This window comes from Talpa occidentalis, unplaced genomic scaffold (assembly GCF_014898055.3).
Source record: "Talpa occidentalis isolate TD23 unplaced genomic scaffold, MPIMG_talOcc4v2.1 talOcc4.13, whole genome shotgun sequence".
NCBI lineage: Eukaryota > Metazoa > Chordata > Mammalia > Eulipotyphla > Talpidae > Talpa > Talpa occidentalis.
This window is the reverse complement of record NW_023601322.1, coordinates 100,103,751-100,123,665: the sequence shown is the minus strand read 5'-3', so window position 1 is coordinate 100,123,665 and position 19,915 is coordinate 100,103,751. Positions and strand designations below refer to the sequence as shown.

The 19,915-nt window shown below is 46.9% G+C and overlaps 2 protein-coding genes across 2 annotated transcripts in view; both read right to left on the bottom strand.

The window, feature by feature from the left end:
- Positions 1 to 1,595, bottom strand: part of LOC119243673 (sodium/hydrogen exchanger 9B1) — a 62,974-nt gene extending 61,379 nt beyond the window's left edge. The window contains exon 1 of the mRNA XM_054694605.1: positions 1,574 to 1,595. The gene's annotated coding sequence lies outside the window, so the exon portion shown is untranslated. The remainder of the gene's footprint in view (positions 1 to 1,573) is intronic.
- On the bottom strand, positions 74 to 18,970 carry SLC9B2 (solute carrier family 9 member B2). The gene is made up of 12 exons (XM_054694608.1): positions 17,960 to 18,970; positions 16,381 to 16,520; positions 15,517 to 15,697; positions 13,251 to 13,421; positions 11,151 to 11,293; positions 10,247 to 10,374; positions 8,955 to 9,130; positions 7,383 to 7,489; positions 6,281 to 6,430; positions 5,719 to 5,827; positions 4,690 to 4,826; positions 74 to 1,792 (listed from the first exon to the last, which is right to left on the bottom strand). Exons 2-12 carry the CDS (start codon positions 16,468 to 16,470, stop codon positions 1,595 to 1,597), a joined length of 1,590 nt encoding a protein of 529 aa, XP_054550583.1. The 5' UTR covers positions 16,471 to 16,520; positions 17,960 to 18,970; the 3' UTR covers positions 74 to 1,594.
- Positions 18,971 to 19,915: the final 945 nt, after the last annotated feature.

Genomic DNA, 19,915 nt, shown 5'->3' with positions numbered 1-19,915 from the left:
GCGGGGCTCGGGGTCGCGGGCAGCGGACATCGTCCCCGCGCTCCCTCCGTGAGGCCCGGGCTGAGCGCGGCCCTTGCCTGAACGACTTTTGTCCGCAGTGGGCCCTCCCCGCCTGCCTCAGGGCGACACCTTCCGTTTCTCCGCAGGAAACGTCCTGTCTTTCTTCTGGTATCGCCTCTGCTGGCAAGGCCTGCTGTCTGAAATGCCTGCCACAGTTCACGCTGCCTTTAAAAAGTCTTGTTGACAAGCAAGAACGTGCCTCTAAGCGAGGGTAACACCTCGTGGTTCCTCTGGCTCCCAAGTCCCCGCTCTTGTTTTCCCGGGAAGGCGACTGCTCTGGAGAGACTTCGTGTTCCCTCCCAGCAGGGGTGGTCATCGCCAACAGGACTTGAGCAGAGACATCCAGCTGCCACATCATGTCCTTCAAAACCAGCTGCTTGCTGTGGACTTTCTCCTCTTGCCGAGGGCTTGAAGGGAGGCTTGGGATGGGTGGAAATTATACCATTACCAAACGCCCATGTCCCATCACAATGGTGTACGCTGGAAACTGTCATAAGCCAGTGTTACTGCAAAAAATATTTAATTAAAAAAGGAAAAGAGACATGAGAGAGACCCCTATTTAAGCAGCGTGTGCTAAGTAGGAGCAGGGCAGAGCCTTGAGACGGAAGGCTACGAGTCTCTGAGTGGCCCTCAGAAGAGATGCGTGATGAGCAGGCCAGCTTCATGAGGAGGAATTCAGTGTTTGTTTTCCCTTAAGTGCTGTGTTTTCTGTGTCTTCATTACAGCAGCTTGCCTGGCACTCGTTAAGATGATCCTGAGGCTGGCATATACTTTTGAAAATGCGCTATCTCTCACCCAGCGAACAGGAAGCGCCTGCAGATGTGAGTCGCAGGAAGCACATCAGAAAGCGGTGCAGAGGGCATCCTGATGGGGACACACCAAGATGGGCCAGTGAAATGGGACTCTGAGAGCTCATGACAGGATGGGGCCTGCCGACATCTGCGGAGGCTCAAGGGGAAGAACTGGTGAAGACTCTGCGTACTTTAAATTTTGGTGGGAGGAATCAACTACAGTAATTCAGAGAGAGGTAGCAAGAGAGGTAGACACTCAGAAGAAGCAGATTTGCAGGAAAGTGAGACATCAATGCTGTGGACGGTGTCAGGGTATTGAAGACCATCAAAGAAAGATGTGAAAACCAAGGCAAGCTTTGCGAGGCCGGAAGCTTCAACACGGGGACACTGAGGTAACAGAGCAGGCTGTTTGCCAGCAGGTCAGGGTAGTGGACTTGTTTTACCTGTCTTCATTTTAAATTGTGGTAGTACATTAAAGTGTATCTGTGTCTCTACAGATTAAGAGACACAGAGGTGTTTGAAATAAAAGCCTGGTAAGACCTTACCCCTCACCCCCAGCCAAGGAAGAGTAATGGCCAAAAATGCTATTTAAAGAAATAGCACGCTTTCAATTCTTACGTTTTAAGCTCAAACATCACTTATTTCAGTGCCCATCTTGACACAAGTAGGCTTTGCTTTGCTAGCAGCTTTCCAGCATTATATTTAGTAGTCTCTGTTTTTACCTCTAAGCTTGTGTAGCAGTCTCAAACTTCTTCATCTTTACTCTGAGGTTCAGCTTTCTGGAGAAGCCTGGGTCCCAGCAAACCAATAAGTATACTTCCAATTGGGGCCGTGATGAGGATGGCCAAAAACGCCACTGTCAGCACATCCATTCCGTAGTCTTCCAGCTGCTGCTCTCCGTGTGACCTTGCTGTGTCCAGAGCCACAGATCCGATTGCAGCCTGTCAATGTTCAAAGTAAACGTTGGAAACACAAAAAGATAAGCACAAGGACAAAGGGGAGTCATTTATCATTCGCAAAAGCAGTTGTTCCTTTTGCACAACGAAAACTGTTCTATTAGTCTTCTCTCAAATGTACTGCGGTTGGTTGTGATGATCTGAAAACTCTCCCTGCCCTGGCATGAGGAGAAGGACGATTCCTGTGCACCTATTTTCATGAAGGAGGATTACAAAAATGTCAGGCAAATATACTTCAAAAACCCAAGGGAAATACAACCTCATGATATTAGTCAAATATAACAAGACTCTAGTCGACTAAATACCTAAATACCTTCTGAATTCAAGATGAAATACACTTCTCATCTCATTGTTTTTTCTTTAGGGATTTGGAATTAACGAAGGACAAGATGGGAAAATGCAGCGATGCTTACTGGAAGATAATGATGTTTTAAATAAAAAAACCTAAGTGTATGGGTTGTTCTAGTGCCTCAACTAATGCTAAATATCTTCGAAATGTGAAGTTAATCTTACAGGAGTTGGTGAAATGTTTCATTTAAAATTTGTCTGCCACGGCCTCCCCGGTGGCGCAGCGGTTGAGCGCTGGGTTGCGAAGCTGCCCGCAGCCTCTGCAGCGCCGGTTCGATCCCCGGCTGCTCCCCGGCCACCGGAGGAGGGTCCCACATGGCGCGCAGACCTCTCCTGCCGCCCGCTGCTCCCCTCAGCAGTGTACTTCGGTCCTTCTGCCTGCTCTGCTCCCCGCTCTGGCTCTGGTGAGTTCTCTCACCCTCCCGCGCTTCTGACTGTCCCCAGTGCTTGTATAAATAAATAAATAAATAAATCTTAAAAAAATTAAAAAATAAAAAAAAAAATAAATAAAATTTGTCTGCCAGAAAGCCTTCCAAAAATTCTCATTTTCTTTCAGAGGCAAGATGCAATCTTATCAGTGTCCTTGGGAACATAACCCATGAGCCAGTCTTGCTATTCCCTAACTCCACGTAACACAGCATCAGCCTGCAGGTCACTGATACTGGAGAGGAGATAGCAGCGTGAGTGAGACAAAATGGCAGAGACAATGGCCGTCTCTGAATGCCTCTCTTCCCTTCCCTTCCCTGTAGCACTCCTGAGGTGTAGCCAAACACCCTGCTGTCCAAACAGAGACTATTTCCAGCCTTCTTTGCCAGTAGGTGACACCATTTATCTATGTCTTGGCCAATGAGAAGAGAGCAAAAGTGATAAACTCTTCTTGTAGCTCCTTCCATAAAAAGAAATGGACACTTGTACTTTTTACTTTTCCTCTCCTGTTGGGTGAGGAGTGGCAACAGCTTCTTCCAGGGGAAGGCACGCTCTGACACAGCGTTCACTCTGCAAGCCAGGATGCCCACCCCGCACTGCTGCTGAGAGGCATGAAAGGTAGCCCCAAATCTAGGGCTCCCTGTCATTGCAGATTACCCTGCGCCCTCCCGACCTCATCATTTCACGAATTCTTGGCCAGAAGTGCACAGTACTATGTCTGTGTCTCTTTGAGCTCTCTGTTGTGTGTGAGTGTGTACAGGTGTGTATGTTTTGGGGCATATAGGTATACTGAGTTATGATTTAGAGTATATTTCTTATAGATCATGGGAAGAATAGTTTCGAAAACACTATTATGGAAAAAATATCTAAGAAAGTCTCATTTCTTGTGCAGTGGCAAAAGGAGAAAGAAGAAACTTGTGTATAAGACTTGCTTTACAGAACATACATTGTTCAACACAAGCCAGACAATTTTTCCTCATTTAAAAAAGTGTTTTTGATAGCAGGGAAGTGCCATTTTTCAACGTTTAATGTTCAGAAATCCATCTTTCATACCAAAGTTGTTGGAGTGGTTATTTGGCATTTCCCTACTAAAGGTACCAGGAGTACTGTGGGGGCAGAAGATACTGCAGTGGGACAGGGGGAATGCCCCCCTCACAGTGCTGCATTGCCCTGACCTCACGGTGCTCTCAGCACCATGTCTCAGACACCTTGAAAAGTCTGATGGAACCATGCCCAAATGCACAGCCACACAAAACCTGTCATATATTATGGCCCATACACATCTCCCAAAGCTTCCTAAATTAAGAACATGTGATTTTCATCTATGAAAAAGGAAGTTACATATTGAACTAATTGCAACATAATCAGGGATATAGCAGTTAAATCTTGCTTGCTATAATTAGTCTGAAGATATATAATATAATCAGGCACATATTACATTTGCAACAAATCATAATCCATACAGTTCTAATTTAATTAGGAATTACAGGCATTCCGCCAAACACAAGGCCAGCAATTTCAAGCAGCTCTCTAACTGCCTTGTTCACTGGGGTGCACACATTCTGGGCCTTGTGACTGAGACTGAGACAGGCGCTTTAGCTAGTTTGAAAGTTCAACTAATCTAGGAAATCAATAAAGAATTTTCTGAGTTGTCCTTCAGTAAGTCATTCTCCATTATATATAAAGACTGTCATGAAGCATACTGAAGTAATTCCCAATCCTAAAATGGGTCACACTCCTTCTGTCTCTGCTCCCTTCTTGGAAGATAATGAGAGGAGTTAATGACTATCTTTGTGGAAGATTCAGAAAGTGCTGACTGACAAACATTCACTCTCCCAGCCTGCGACTGTTGTTTTCTAGTAGCGTAGGTATTTATTGGATTTTTAGTTGTACTTTGCTGCATTAAAGAAATTTAAATGAGCTATCATATTTGAGGAATCATTACATCAAAAAATTATTATAAAATATTAGTATTAATATTAGTATAACCTTGTTGCATAAATCAAACTTCAATTACTTATTTTTACCAAATTAGAATAAGCCCTCTTATTCAAAATTGCAAGGTCTCAATTAGAAACAGGAGTTAAATGGGAGGTATCCATCATTACCTGAACTGTGGCCTTTGGAAGCCATGCAAAAGAAATAAATATCTTTTCTTTTATGTTAAAACCAGCAAAACACACCATCAGGAATGTGGTCAAAATTCGTATCAACACTGCAATGCTGAGGGTGGTGACACAAAGACCTGTAAGAATTTTTAGAGAGAATGAAATACTAGAGGAGAAACTGCATCGCAAAGACACTGACTCAAGTAGTATCAAAAGAAGTAATCTAAAAAAATTAAAACAAAAATGGCATAATTTTCACAATATCAACTTTATATATCAATCACATCACTTGTTTTAAAAAATGTATTTTCCCTACATTAAAATCAGATATCATCCAAACATATTTGAATTTCTACAAAGGAGACTTGAATGTTATTTCTCTTACATTTTACAGCAAGAACCACACTTTCTTCCACGTGTTTATTGAACAAGACATTTATTAAATGATGAACTATGCGTGGCAGGACGTGAACCAGGTGCTAATACACAAACAGACAGAGTTTGCCTCATGAACTTCAGAGTCAGAGAAAGACAAACAGCTGACATAGGCCGTAGGACAAGTGCAGCGGAAGCACGCTGCTAAGAGGGCACAGGAGTGGAAAAATGAAGATTTTCCTCAGAAAGGTTGAGAATTCTTGATGGAGCACAAAACCAGGGGTGATAGTCAAAATATCTATCAGCCAGTGGGGAGTCTATCAGAACAGAGCTGACTGGGTCCTGACCAATCAGAAGTCACTGGTAGTCTGGGCTGTTTCTGGTGTACCTGGAGTCACTGCCCGTTCACCCCTGCTGACATGGACAGGGGTTTATTTCAGCCCTTTAGAACCCTTTGCCGACAAAGATAAGTTCATCCTGATGTGCAGGATTGTGGCTGACAGACCAAGAGAGACACAGAGAAGATGACTGCTAAGTAGGAGGGTGATTTACTAGTAAAAACCCTTAGACTTATGGTCTAAATAAACACGCCAACATATTTCAACTGAACATAAAAATCTGGTTCTAGCAAAGGGACTACTTTGAAATTCTCACCTACAGTTTCTGGTCTAAGAGACGTGATAGAGACCTCTGCTCCAATCAGCCCAAAGAGAAGGGGCTGAAAAATCTCCCAGACAACCGCAATAATTTTTCCAACCTCTGCCTGAAAGAAAAACACACAGACACATACATTTTTTTTTTTTTTTTTGGTGGGACCCTCGCCAGCGGCCAGGGAACGAACCGGCGCTGCAGAGGCTGCGGGTAGCCTCGCAGCCCAGTGCTCAACCGCTGCGCCACCAGGGGAGGCCCAGACACACACATTTTTATTATGTGAAGGTACGCGTACCAAGTATCTGATCGTTTGAAATTTGAATCAATTTGGCCTGAGAGAGGCTTCATTCCTGTGGCACCTATAAATAACAGGCTGGTGAGAAAAGAGCCAAAAATCCTGTGTACAGAATCTGGCGCATTAGTACTGGTTTGAAAAAATGGACTGTTATTATAAAGATGCTTATACAGTAACCTTAGGGGGATAGCTCCCAAATATATGATGCGTACTTGTATACCCTGTACACACCCCCACACTCAGTGTTGTCTTCACTTCAGGTGAACTCACCTTTCCGCTGGCCCAGCCCACGCCTGCGAGGAAAGCCATGACCAGGGTGCAGAGGCCCCCAGACCCGGGGAAGCCGAAATACCCGCTGCTGAACACGGCGACCACGGAGAGCCCCAGGGCCAGGAACGCCCGCTTCCACACAAGCTGCGCCTTGACAAGGAAACAGGCCTTAGCCCGGGTGTCGCCTGCCCTGGCTTATTTACGCCAGTGTTTTTAAAATTTTTATTATTTACATTGTTCAACTGATGTAAAGGTTTGCCACACTGTCTGTGTTTTAGGGTTACAGGATCACAACTCCTCAGAGGAGTGATCCCCATACTACCCTCCCCCACCAGACACCCACAGACTGCACCACAGCCCACTGGGCCCCTCCTACCTGGCTCCCACCCCCCGTTCCCCGACAGCCTCAATTCCGCAGTCAGATTTCTAGGACTTGCTTTGATTTACTTCTGTCAGTTCCTTAGTTCTCTGCACATTCCACATGGTGAAAACCTGGTGCTGACTTACTTGGCACCATCCACCCGTGCTGTTGTGAAGGGCAGGGGCTATTTCATAGCTGAGTGGTACCCCATTGTGTATACAGACCACATCTTGACCCACTCATATTTTAATAACCAACTTTTGCATATTTAGGACCGAGAGGAAAATAAACGTGGCACAGGTTCCCCTGGGGAACACCAGAGGACCAGCCACAAGCTTGCGCTCGGAGCCCACGGCGTCCTCACAGGAACGAAGAGCCCAGAAAGTCACTTTATGTCTTGGTTTAGTTGAGTGTTATGGATAACAATAAAATAAAGATGAGCAAAACAATAAAATATAATTTAAAACTAAGGCTAGCATATCTTACAGTGTTGGAGTTAATGGTACTTGTCTCACAACGACATTTGATGTGTGCAGAATGGAAACTAGAGAAGTCCCAGAACCGCACACACTAGCCCTCCTCATTCATCTGTGGACGGCGCTGACACCGCAAGGAGCTGTTCTACAATGCGGGGGGCATTCCGAACCACATCCTTCCCCTCGGGTTGGTGGGACATGTCCCACATGTTCTTCCAAGGACATTTTAGATAAGCACGACTTTCCCCCAGATTATTTCTTGTACCTGGTCACTGCTTGGAAAGTACTGAATGAAAAAGCCCAGAAGAGACCCAGCCGCCACTCCAATCACCACCTCCAAAACTCCTCTGAGCACGTTAAATGCCGTGGAGCCTTGAAAAGACACAAAAGGAAAACTCCAGAAAGAATTCCAAATCCCCAGGGACAGGCCTACTCTCACCATCAACATAAAGCATCTGGTGACATGGAAGAAGACGCGTACACGTGTTTCCTGCTCACCACATTCTTAAATACACGGGACACAAAATGTCCAATAAAATGGGCTTACAAAAAAGGTGCGCATGGTATTGGAGATAAAGTTCAAACAGGTGTAGGCTGCATCTGTGCATTCTTTTGCATGTTTACTTCATAAAAATGGAAGGGTCTAAGGAAATGTGAAAGATACAATTCATGATGCAGGTACATTTGTCTTCTTACAAGCACGGGCTGTGTGAATAGACAGGTCTAGTCTTCAAGCTGCCGTTTCTGAGTCTGATGTGTTCATAATCAACGTGTGTTGGTCTTGGTGGCTCTCATCGGTATAGGATAGAGTAACTTAAGGATTTGGCAACTAAAATCAAAAATCTTTTTTTACTACAATGAGTATAGGGGACTAACCCCTTCTCAAATGTTTATTTTAAAGGTAAATCTGAAATGAAATTATTTTTAAAACTCCTGTTTTAAAAACAGTCACTATTTGCTCCTTAGCTTTTTTGAAGCATCATAACGTAGAAAGAAGTAGAACCTATATTTCTCCCCACAGCCTAGAATTTGGAAAACTTTAATAAAAATTTGCTAGCATACTATGTAGGAAACTACATTAATATTGCTCAACACATAAAGCTCTCTCCACACCCTGTTCTAAGAAAAATCGCACTCACACTTGAGGTTTCCTGTTATTGTCGTGGAGGGCAGAGCATGCACCTGAGTGAGATGCAGCGCAGGGATGTCAGGCTGGAGCTGACGGGAGTAGCGGGCACAGGAGCTCCTTGGCCCACGGGCCTGACTGCAGGACACACACGTGCCAGGTGTGTCCTCCGGTCTCTCCAGGAAGGACAGAGGTGACGGGGCAGCTCTGGACCCCCATGAGCCCAAGATGCCCCAGCAGGCTGCAGACAGACGGTGCTAGACCAGCCCTTCTCTACCCTCCGGTCCCCACTCACTGGCATCCCCCTGGTTGGTGCCCTAACAGTGCAGTCCTCTCCGCCTGTCTTTGCAACAGGAAGGGGGCCTTGCGACAGTGGCATAACTAATCTAAGATGGAAGATGGTTCCATCTTGGTATTCAGGAAAACCTATTCATCCTTTGCGTGTCTTTTCCAAGGTTAAGCTTCCCCAGGTCACCCAGCAAGAGGCTGCTGCTGCTCTCTAAGTTTTGCCACTTTGTATCCGCTCAGTGCACCTGTCTTACACCTGAACAGGCTGCCCAGAGTGAAGATAGGAAGCCTCTATGCCTCCCGAGGGACAGGACTAACTCCTGGAGCTGGTTCCTCTACTTGAATTTGCCCTCTTAAAAATTATGCCAGGCTAAGGACACTTTAATCTAGGCCAAGGTGCCCATGAACTGGGGTGGAGTGTACCTGTGGAGAAGGCCATGCCCAGGCAGGTGTTGAAGCCAGTGATGGCCAGGATGTCATCGAAGCTGCCCGCAGCCATGAGCAAGGTGGGCACACCTTTTTCTATGCCGAAGCCGCCAGCCTGCAGAAGGAGCATGGACGGCACCACCACGGCTGGAGAGACGGCTCCTAGGACAAAACTGCGCAGGCAGGGATTTAGCCGTGCGACACTAACGTGCTCAATGTCAGCTCTGAAACCCTAAGAACCTCTCCCCGAGAAAGCATCCCGCTCTAGACAACCACCGTCTTGCAAATGGCAGCCAAGCACCAAACCAGAAGCCCAGAGGCACATGCACCTTCTACAGAGCCTCTCTTCAAAGCATGGCCGTGCACACGCTGCCCTGGGATAATGTGGGGCAGAGAGGCCCCGGTGGCTGAGGCCCCAGGAAGCTGCCCTTCAAAAGCTAAACCCTCTTAATGTGGAACTGAAAGAGTCCTGGTGTGTTTCAAGCACTCACAGGCTTTGTGGACTGAAGCCAGTGTGTGAGGCGCTCCATGGTGACTGGTGTGTAAACCAGACAACAGGCGACAAGGAGGAATGACAGGATGGGCAGGGACACCAGGGACAGCAGCAGCAGTGACAGCAGCATGGCGCCTACCAGGCCAAACACCATCCGGAGCACCTTGCGGAAAAGGCTCCTCCCCACGGCCAGCAGAGAGCTGCAATCGGGGCCTGCTCTCTGCTAGGAGGGGTGGCTCAGAGTGTTTAAATGACCTGCAGGCCACCCTGGAGAGTGACTGGGCCAGACCACAGGTGCAGCTGCTGACGGAGGCCAAGACTTCTTATTAATACTAAATTAATTCTTATTAATACTAAGTTCTCTCCAGGCACTTCTGTTACTTATTCTCATGACTTCTTGTCACCAGAGGTAAGAACCCACAGGAGATTGGAGACGCTCAGACTCTGAGGGCAGGCACTTGGGGGCGAGACGGCAGCAGGCTGGGGGGTGATGTGGGTCACTGTGTCCATGGCCCTGAGGGCAGGCTCCTGGAGAGGCCAGGCTCTCTCCCCAGCAGGGAACCTGGCATAGGTAAAAGCCCACACCTCCTCAATGGGTTGTACAACCACTGCCAAGTGGGGGCCTACATGGACATAAACTGAATTTTGAAGCTACAGTATTTCTATGCTGGAGTATCAGTACTTGTCATCTTGATGGAGCTGTCTGTTGTTTCTGGTGTCTTGTGGGCTGTGGTGTGGAGTCAGGGGCTATCCTCCGTGCCCTCCACAGACCTCACAGGGCAGGGAAGAGCCTTACCCCAGCATGAAGGCCCACCGCCACGGCAGGCCCAGCAGGAAGCGGGCCAGAAGCGCGGATGTGCAGGCCTCCACCAGACAGGGGCCCGCGGACAGCCTCACACAGACACCCTTCAGTCTCTTCAGAGCCTGGAGCAGAAGAGTAGACACCGCCCAGTCATGCTCAGGCCACCTGGGGTTAGCACCCGGGATGCCTTTCCTCCTGAAGCCACCCTGTACCCAGATCAGTGACTGTACAGGTGAGACTTTCTTCTTAAGCGGGGTACAGTTGACATGTGGGGTTCTGTTCATTCCCACTGTGCAACACACATCTTCAGATGCCCCATCTAAAAGTCATTTCCCCAAGATCCTGAGTGGGGCAAGCCCTGGAGCCCAGCTGGACCAGGCGGCTTCTGTCTGTACTCGGAGGCCCCACACCTGCTGGGGAGCTTCACAGTGTGGTCTTTGCTTACAACTTGTGGCCCCAGGATGAATGAAGCTCGGGCATAGGCCTTCACCCCCACATTTATCACCAAATTAAAAAACATACATGAGAAGAGCAACTTGGAGACTCAGGCTACACACTAGGTGGTTCTGAGCTGTACCATGCCCTGAATGCCCTGGGCACACCTGTGTCCTCTCTCTGTCAGGGAGGAGGAAGCCCTAGTGGGGATGAAGGAGCCCCCGGAGGGAGGAGGGACCCATACAAGGGAGGAGGAAGCCCCCAGGAGGAGGAGGGAGCCCCGGCAGGGACCCACCCTCTCCCACAAAGAGCATGGAACGTCCTCTGGGCAGCGTGAAGTCAGTGGACACGCCTACGGGAACACCAGGTGATGTCCACAGCCACTCCCCGAAGTGCAGGGGTGACATTCTGCAGCACTGGAAGAGCAAACTTCCCACTCAGTAATAAGAAAGACACTTGGTACCTTGGAATCGAGCCCCAGGCCCGCGCGGACCAGTATCACAGCCAGGGCGATGCTTCTGAGGGAGGAAGACCAGCGCGGTCGGATCTGCACGTAGTCACTGAGGACAGGAGTGTTCTTGAGGAGAAACCCGGCCAGCAGCATGCCTGCGCCAGAGAACAGGACTCCTTGGTTCTCACGTCCGGGAGAACCCAGCCCTGTACAGAGGACCCGCCACATAACCCAGGTCACCAGATGAAATGATGTTAAAGACTCAAAGGAAAATATTAAGGTGATAGAATGAATTGGAGGAGTCGAGAAAAGGCTTTTAATACAGATAAAAATAGACTAGAATAAAAAAAACTGAGCCTGAAAGGAGACACAGGACACTAAAAATGTGGTAATAGTTTCTTTTTTTCCCTGAAACTAGAGCATATAACTACCTGAAATGGAAACGAATCATCTAAGACTATGTTGACTTTCTCTTGGAGTTTTTTTGGGGGGATAAGGGGACATTTTTTATTTCTGAAATGCACTTCCAAGCAATTTCCTTGGGACTCTGCCTCTTTGCTGATGTCCTGTGTGGTATGGCCACTTGATTTTGGCTTGTCAGGTGCCCCTCTCCTCCCCTTTTCGGTAACAGAAGAAAAAATGTGCCATTATTCATAGGTCAAAACACTGTGTATGTAACATCCAGCAAAACTATGGAGATAACATACAATCAGATTTCTAGTAAGCTGTCAGAAAAAAAACTCATAAAAATAAATCTTAAGGTTTTTTGAATCAGTTAAGATTCAAAACAGGTAGTTTTTTAAAAAATGTTAAGTATTGTACAAAAATAAATGACAATGTAAGAAAACAAAAAAGTTTAATTAAAAAAGGGGGATAAAAATGTAAAGTAGACTTTAACAGAGACCTCTAAAACCAATTGCCATTAAAGTAATTTCTGTTAAGTCCTCAACGCCATCAGTTGGTTCTGGGAAACTTTAACTTCAAGCGACATGAGGTATGATCATTCAATTTGACCAGAGGGTAAATGATATAAACTAGAGTTGAATTCCTATAGCAGATATAAAAGTATCACCACATTTCTAAAAAAGATCCAAATACTTCTAATATTAAGCAATGATTTGGATTCATTACTTCATGTTCCAAGTTCAGGGTGGCTGGAGGCTATGCTAGCACCTCAGGGTCCAGGCAGGACCCACCCTGGACAGGACGACCTTCCACCACACCACACACCACACTGAGGCCCCACTAACCTCCCATGCATGTCTCTGGGATGTGGGGTACACAGAGTCCCCGGAAAAAGTCATCAACAGGTGTCCCTCCTTGCCTGTGAAGTCCACTGGGGCTTCTTTCTCGTAGACAAAAATCACCTATGATAAAGAGCATGTTCTTCCCTCCTCAATTTATTTTTTGAAAGGAACTTTTTAAATATGCAAAAATAATCACAAAAAGTCAATCTCATTTCAACTACTCCCAAGTTATTTCCAAGCAAATTGCTATTTAAAAAAAAATCCCATCATGGGAGAAGCTTTGGGAGATACACTTTATTTTTAATTAATATTATTATTAAATATTTATTAAAATAAAAGTTTTATTTTCTTACATTGTTGTTCACTTTTGTACAGTAGTTGATCTCTCTCCTCAGGTGTAGTCCCCACAGATCTCCCACCACCACAGCACCCGTGAACCCTCACCATGGTCCCTTGTGTCTTTCCCTCCCCTGGTTTGAGCCTTCTCCCTCCATCTCCCCTGCTGTATGCCTCAGATCTGTGGTTTGCCTGCAACTTTTGTCTTTTTCCTGACCCTTTGTTTGGTTTCACTATATTCCACCCATAAGTGAGACCATTCAATATTTTCCTTCTTCTTTTTCCTTCTGACTTACTTCACTTAGCATAATTCCTTCCAGCTCTATCCACATTATTGCAAATGACATGAGTTTATCTTTTTGATGGCTGAGTTATATCCCATTGTGTATATAGAACACATCTTCTTGACCCACTCATTGTTTGGGGGCAGTTAGGTTCTTTCCATATCTTAGCTATTATCAATAGTTTTAAATGACTACTTTAAAACTATGATTTACTCTTAAGGAGGTAGGGTGTGCTCAGCACTTACCAAGAAGAGGGGGCAGTGGTGGCAACGTGGGGAGCTTAATGAGCCCCAGCAGTTTACCTCCCAGGACAGCGGAGTAGAAGAGAGTGAGAATCCCGAACAGGTTTCCCCCTGGAAGACACTCGCTGCCTGAGAGCGCCCAGACCACAGCCCACAGGAGGACCACCAAGGTGCCTGCAACAAACCAGGAAAACTTGCTCCCATCAGGACACTGCCTTTGCAGGTTTTAACACAACCTCAAGTTATATAAACAAATATTGAATAAAGGATAAATGTTCACAACCAAGTGTATATTTTAAAGACTATCAGTAATAGGGCCTCCCCGGTGGCACAGCGGTTGAACGCGCTGGGTTGCAAAGCTGCCTGCAGCCTCTGCAGCGCCGGTTCAATCCCCAGACACCAGGCGAGGGTCCAACATGGTGCGCAGACCTCTCCTGCCACCCGCTGCTCCCCTCAGCAGTGTACTTCATCACTCTGCCTGTTCTGCTCCCTGCTCTGGCTCTGGTGAATTCTCTCACCCTCCCGCTCTTCTAACTGTACTCAGTGCTTATATAAATAAATAAATCTTTAAAAAAAAAAAAAAGACTATCAGTAATATGAACAACCAACTATCTCAAGACCAGGGCCTTTCAATCCACCTATGTACCTCAACCCACTGCCGGAAGAAGCTTTTCCTTATAATGTTACCTTATAATGATAAACATATCATTAGTTAATATGAAGAAGAGAAATAATTGCTCCCTTTATCCTCATCACAGAAACCTGAGATTAACTGCCAGAACCACACTCCAGTATTCTACTTGGATTACACATTATTAGCATGTCTATATAGGTGAATTATATGGGTGAATTACCCATTTGTTTTTGTTGCATGAAATTACTAATTTTATTTTACTTTTAATCTATTTTTTAAATCATCGTTCATTACAGCATCTCCAATCTGTAGTCTGGGAAGTGATTTTGTCATATTGCCTTTAGCTGAGGCATTTCTGTTAGAATGTGAAATGTTTCCCTGTTTGAGAACCCCATTCTCTGAAATTGAAGATGGGAATAGAAAGGCTTGAGGGAAAACAGAGTTGGGGGCAACCTTGCAGAGCTCAATGCTCACAAGCAAAGCACTAGGGAAAACAGTGCCCGTCCCAGTGAAAGAGCAGCGCCATTAAGTCTTGGTGACATCAAACCCTCCTCTTGACAGACTTAAGCCTGGAATCAAGCTTCTTATTACAAGACCTGGACTCTTGAGGAGTTTGCTTTAAATAGACTGCAGGTCCACCAAAATCCCGTGCAGATCTCGGCCCTCTCCACAAGACATGCTACTTTTCTCAACTGAGGCAAAGTGTTGGTAGTTTCTCCATGTTGGACAGTCAGCTTCGTCCACATATAGCTTCATTAGATGGTTTAAACCATTGAATTTAAGTGATTTGTATTGTGGAAAGTGTAAGTGGAAAGTTGAAGTCTTTAAAGCCTCTAAGGCAGAAACTCACTGCCTGCAGTGAGGTCCTGCCACAGGGAGTCCAGCTTTTCAAAGGTCCCCGTTGTTAGTAAGGGCTCATCCCCGATTGTAAGAGACTATACACTTGTCTTTTTTTGTTTTCCATACACGTTGCACTCACTTGCTATTGCTTGACAGTGCAATATATGAATGTGCCAGGAAAAAATAGGCACAAAAATGCAAGTTCCACATTACACCGACCCATCTCCTTTTTTGAACAAAAATCAGCATCACTGTATCTGAACATCTATTTATTCATCAAACTTATATAAGAATGTTTAGTTAATTCCCCCCAAAACCTGGAATAAGTTGTGTTACTTATAAACTGATGGCATTCATTTGGAAGTATAAATTGAGCTGTTTGCTCAAACATCATCATGGCACTTAATAGCAGCAACAGTCAAGATTTATGTGTGCTTATACATTTACAAGTGGTTTCTCAATTATTTTTCTCATTGGAATGCTGGGTCTTGGTCTCTACTCTTCTTTTCATGGTGGCTGGAATGATAATGACTAAAGAACTCCTGGAAGCCACACCAGGATGATGGAACTTGGCTGGAATGGCATTGAGGCTGATGGTGCCCTGTCTGCCTGGGCCCTGAGAGACTACATGGAGCAGAGCCCCACCCCTCACCCTTTGTGAACTGCCCACCTAGTAGTTTTTATGTGAGAGAATCAAACTTACTTTTGTCCTTTAAACCACATTACTTTGTAATCTCTTATTATAACAACGTCATCTTTTACCCCTTTTTTCTCAATGTTTCATCATTTACTTACTATTCGTTATTACCCGATCCAGTATACCATGTGGAGGGCAGGCAAATGTTTGCTTTAGCTTTTGCAAGTGATTTGATTCAGTTGGCGTATCTTGTAGTTTTTTTTCGCTGTAGTTCATCAGGTTACTTCCTTCTGTTAGTTCATTTCCATCTATACTTTCAAGGTTCATAATTGCCTCCTCCTATGTTAAAGCAATTTGAAAAACTCTTAAGATTATTTCTGTACATTTTTATATTCACCAACCATCATATCACAAATCAGATTTCCACTACTATATTCAAGGCTAATACTGTACAGGGAAAACACTTGCTTACTAGCTAATCAGCTAGTGTTTGGAATAAGAATTATGCAGAGTGTTTACTGCTGAATCACTATTTGTAGTGTTATAAGTGCTTGAGTCATTTTGCAATACTGGGTTTAAAAATTAGCCTATTTAAGATATGATTTAAGGCACACCAAAGTGTTCAGAAAATGGTAACCATTTGTGGTGAAAACTAAGCCACACACAATCCTCTACCAAATGTAAGCAACAAAAAAAGGATTGGAGGAACCCAGCACAGTCCAAGGATAGGCCAGCAACATGAACCCTTTCAGGGGCTCTGCATCTTCTCAGCTGGATGGAGGGCCAGCTGCTAATAACTCTGGGGAAACTAGTATTTCCAGAAATTCTCACTGCCTTGGGCAGTGAGAGTTTGGGGCTAAAGAACGGGAACAGAGTCATTGACTGAAAAAGAGTGAACACAGTTCTGTCATGTGTAGATTACTTCCTTCTGTTATTTCATTTCCATCTATACCTTTGAGGTTCACAATATGTAAATATGTAAGGGGATGGCTAGTATGTTCGATGTCTGGTCACAGATTTACCTGTGCTTCTTGACACAGAGAGGTTATGTGATTTATCCCAGGAGATGGGTCCTGATCTTCATGCTCAATGGCTTTATTTTCATCTCCCATGATTTGTGATTAAGAACAAGATGATGGAGGGAAGAGGAACAAGATCTGTACTGAAGGGGAAATAGTATAGATACAGAAAAGCCATTTGAGAATCTTTGGAAGTAAACGAATGTATTATATTTACTTTTTTCCCTTGGAACTCTAAATAGATAAAATGTTTTAAGCTAGACTATGCTATTGCTAACCTTTTCTTTGATTATATTATTCTCTTTTCTACCTCGCTTGAAACAATGCTTAATGACCATCATACTTTTATATTTGTTCTCACCCTGTTTCCTGAGTTATACCTCAAAATTCCAAGCAATATTCCAAGCAAAAATAGTCCCCTCTCATGGCCAGCCTGATGAAGCAGGACAGGTAATGAATGTCTCAATGTTGATATGAGAAATGAATCAGCAAAAGGAATAAATCTATGATTCCCTCATTTTTAGAGAGATGATAATGATTAATTCCTGCCTAGTTCTTTTTTCCAAATGGAAGTCAAAAACTACAACATTGATTGAGTAGCTATGATTATAAAGCTCATGCAGCAGGACAATGCCTGACTGTGAGGAATTAAATACTTAATGTCACTGGTGTTCTCCAATCACGCTTTTAATCTCCTTCTTCTAGGACAGCTCCTTAGTTAGGGATGTAATGACTGCCTGTGGCTTCTTTACCCATCCCATCAGCAGAATTACCGAGAACTCCTTCCCAAGTATCATCTGGGCAAAATCATGTCCCTTATCAAATTCTCAGAATGAGACAATTCTGCCACCTTTGAAGAATATTTCTAAATATCCAACAAATAAATGATTATTAATAATAGATAAAAACTACTGGCTAAAATAAAGTGTTTGAGAATTTATTAATGTTATTCTGGTCTTTTTAATTTATTAATACAAAAAATTAAAATCATAGGATTTTCACTTTCTTATATCAATTATTTAAGTGTATGAGTGAGACCTATTTAAATAGCGCCATCCATGTTGCAGCAAATTGCATGTGATCTTAATATATATGTACACATGATCCAGTCATCTACATTTGGGTTGTTTCAAGCTAGCAAGTGCTGCTATAAACATTGCCTTTGGAAATAAATATAGGAGTGGAATTGCTGGGTCATAGAACTATGTTTAGTAGGCACAGCTTTCCACAGTGGTTGGTATCTGGTCTTTTTAAAACACAATCAACACTGTTGCAACTCAACGTTATTCCAATAATAAAAAAGAAAAGAAAAAGAAATAAACAAAAGCAATAACAATCAAACCTGGGCAATTTACATAGTATATTATAGGAATTTATATAGCTTTTTGTTACAAATAATTCCCGATTCTCCTACACTCTCTAGCATAGATGCTGTAATTTGAGACTAGAGGCTTTGCAGTGACAAAAGGTAAGATAAAATACCAGTAATTTAGTAAGTCCAGTATAACAACTGACCACTGGTCAGCTTTGCTTCTTTATTCTGTCTCCGCTGAAACCTTTGTCATTTCAGAAACCCACTTACCTTAGAAAAGGCATGAGTGTGCAACCACGTTCACGCATTCACTGTTCTTGGCCACGGGGTCCTGAAACCACAACCCCTGTGCCCTGGAGGAGTCAGTTGGGGAAAACCATCAAAGAAACACACAGAAGTGACCCTGCATGGCCGCAGGAGGCCCTGAAACCCACCTCAGGGCAGAAGGCCCACACTCCCCACACAGGGAGGGGCTCAAGTCCTCACCCACAGCCATCACCTCTTTGAAAATAATTCCAATGACTTTGCTCCCCTGCTTTCCAAAGCTGCAGAAGGTGAGGTGTTATGATGTCTTAAGTTAAAAGGCAGGGAGCAGCCGCGGCAGAGGCAGCCCCGAGCAGCATGGGGGCCATCCGGTGACCAGGGGAGAAGGCAGCCAGCTCAGGAGACGCAACTCAGGGATAAGTATCTTCTCCGTAGGTGACTCTGTCCTTCTAGCTTCACCAGCAACTCCCCTCCCCTTTTTGGTAACAGCAGAGCAGCTTCCTCTGTGGAATCCACACCTGCCCTCCTCTGCACCCACATGGTTCACCAGGACTGCCATGGTCACCTCCGCTATCCCAGCTGCCCCACAGAGGAGGACAGGCCTGGCCAGCAGGGAACTCCCTCCCCTGCCCCTGGAAGCCTCCTACCAGCAAGCGGCCCCTGCCTGACCAAGGAGCACCAGCTTTAAGGGGACCACTAACAGCCAGGGTTGTTGGGCTTGTCGCTGGGGTTGCTAAGCCCAGACTCGGCCTTGACAATCCTGTGACAGGCAAGAAAAGCCTTCCAAGGAAGGGAGCACAGGGCGCTGGAGGGCGGGAAAGAGAAAGCTGCAAGTTAGGAAGGAGGCTGTTGGTGTGGCTCCACCGCACCCCCGGGGTGCAGACCTGCTACCCCCGCCGAGCCCGCCGGGACCCCCCGAGGCCAGCCTCTCCAGGGCAAGGCTGCGGGAAGGGCGTCCCGGGGTTGCTCGCCGGCCACCAGCGCTGCCCAGTCACCAGCCAGGTCTGTCCTGACCCCAGGCCCCCGGGCTGCGGCGGCAGGAAACACAGGCCCCGCGCGCACAACTCGGGGACTGGGGAGGCCTGTGTCCCGGGGCAGGGGCTCCCGTCCTCGTCCGTGGGACCCGGCGTCTCAGCGCCGCGGGGCGGGGCGCACTGGCTCCCCGGGGCACCCCACCCCCGGGACGGCGCGCGCCCGGCCGACACCGGAAAGCGCCTCGAGGAGCAGGAGCCGCGCGCTCCGGCGCCCGAGACCGGCCGCCTCCTCCCGGTCCCCACCAGCGAGCCACCGCCCGCAGCGCCCTCGCGCCCCCGGCCCCGGCCTCGCCGGCGCCCCGGCCTCGCCGGTGGGAGCAGCGCCGCCCCGCCCGCTGAGGGAGAAGCCGGGGCGCCGGGGCGGGACCCGCGCGCGCCCACCGCCCGGGCCCCGCGGGGTGCGCCGCGCTGGGGACCCGCCTTCTGCGCGCGCGGCCCCGCCCCGCGCCCCCTAGATCCCGGCCCCGCGGCCCCCGCCCCGCCCCGCCCCGCCCCGCCCCGCCGGGTCCCGCCCTGGACCAGCCCCGCCAGGAGCCCCCGCGCCCGACGGGAGCGCCCAGGGGTCCGCCTGGGGCTCCCGGCGTGACCGCGCCCCTTCCCCGCCTCCGCTCGCGCCCCCAGCTCTGGGGGAGCCCCGGGCCTGTCTCAGGCTGCTGCTTTTCCTTCCAGAACCCCATTCCCGCGCTCCCTTGCCGCTGTACCTCCTCTCCAACCGAGGGGTGCGCCCCTGTCGGGCGACTTTCAACGAAAAGCTTCTTCCCGTTTTCACCCCTTTAAGCAAATAGGTTTAATCAACGCCTTTCGGGCAAGAAGGGCCACCCAGGGTGACGGCGCCCCACAGAGCAGCCACGCCTCCCCCCCCTCCCTCGGGGCCCCTCCGCGCCGGCTCCCCGGCTTCTGAAAGGCCGGGCTCCGGAGCAGGAGTCCT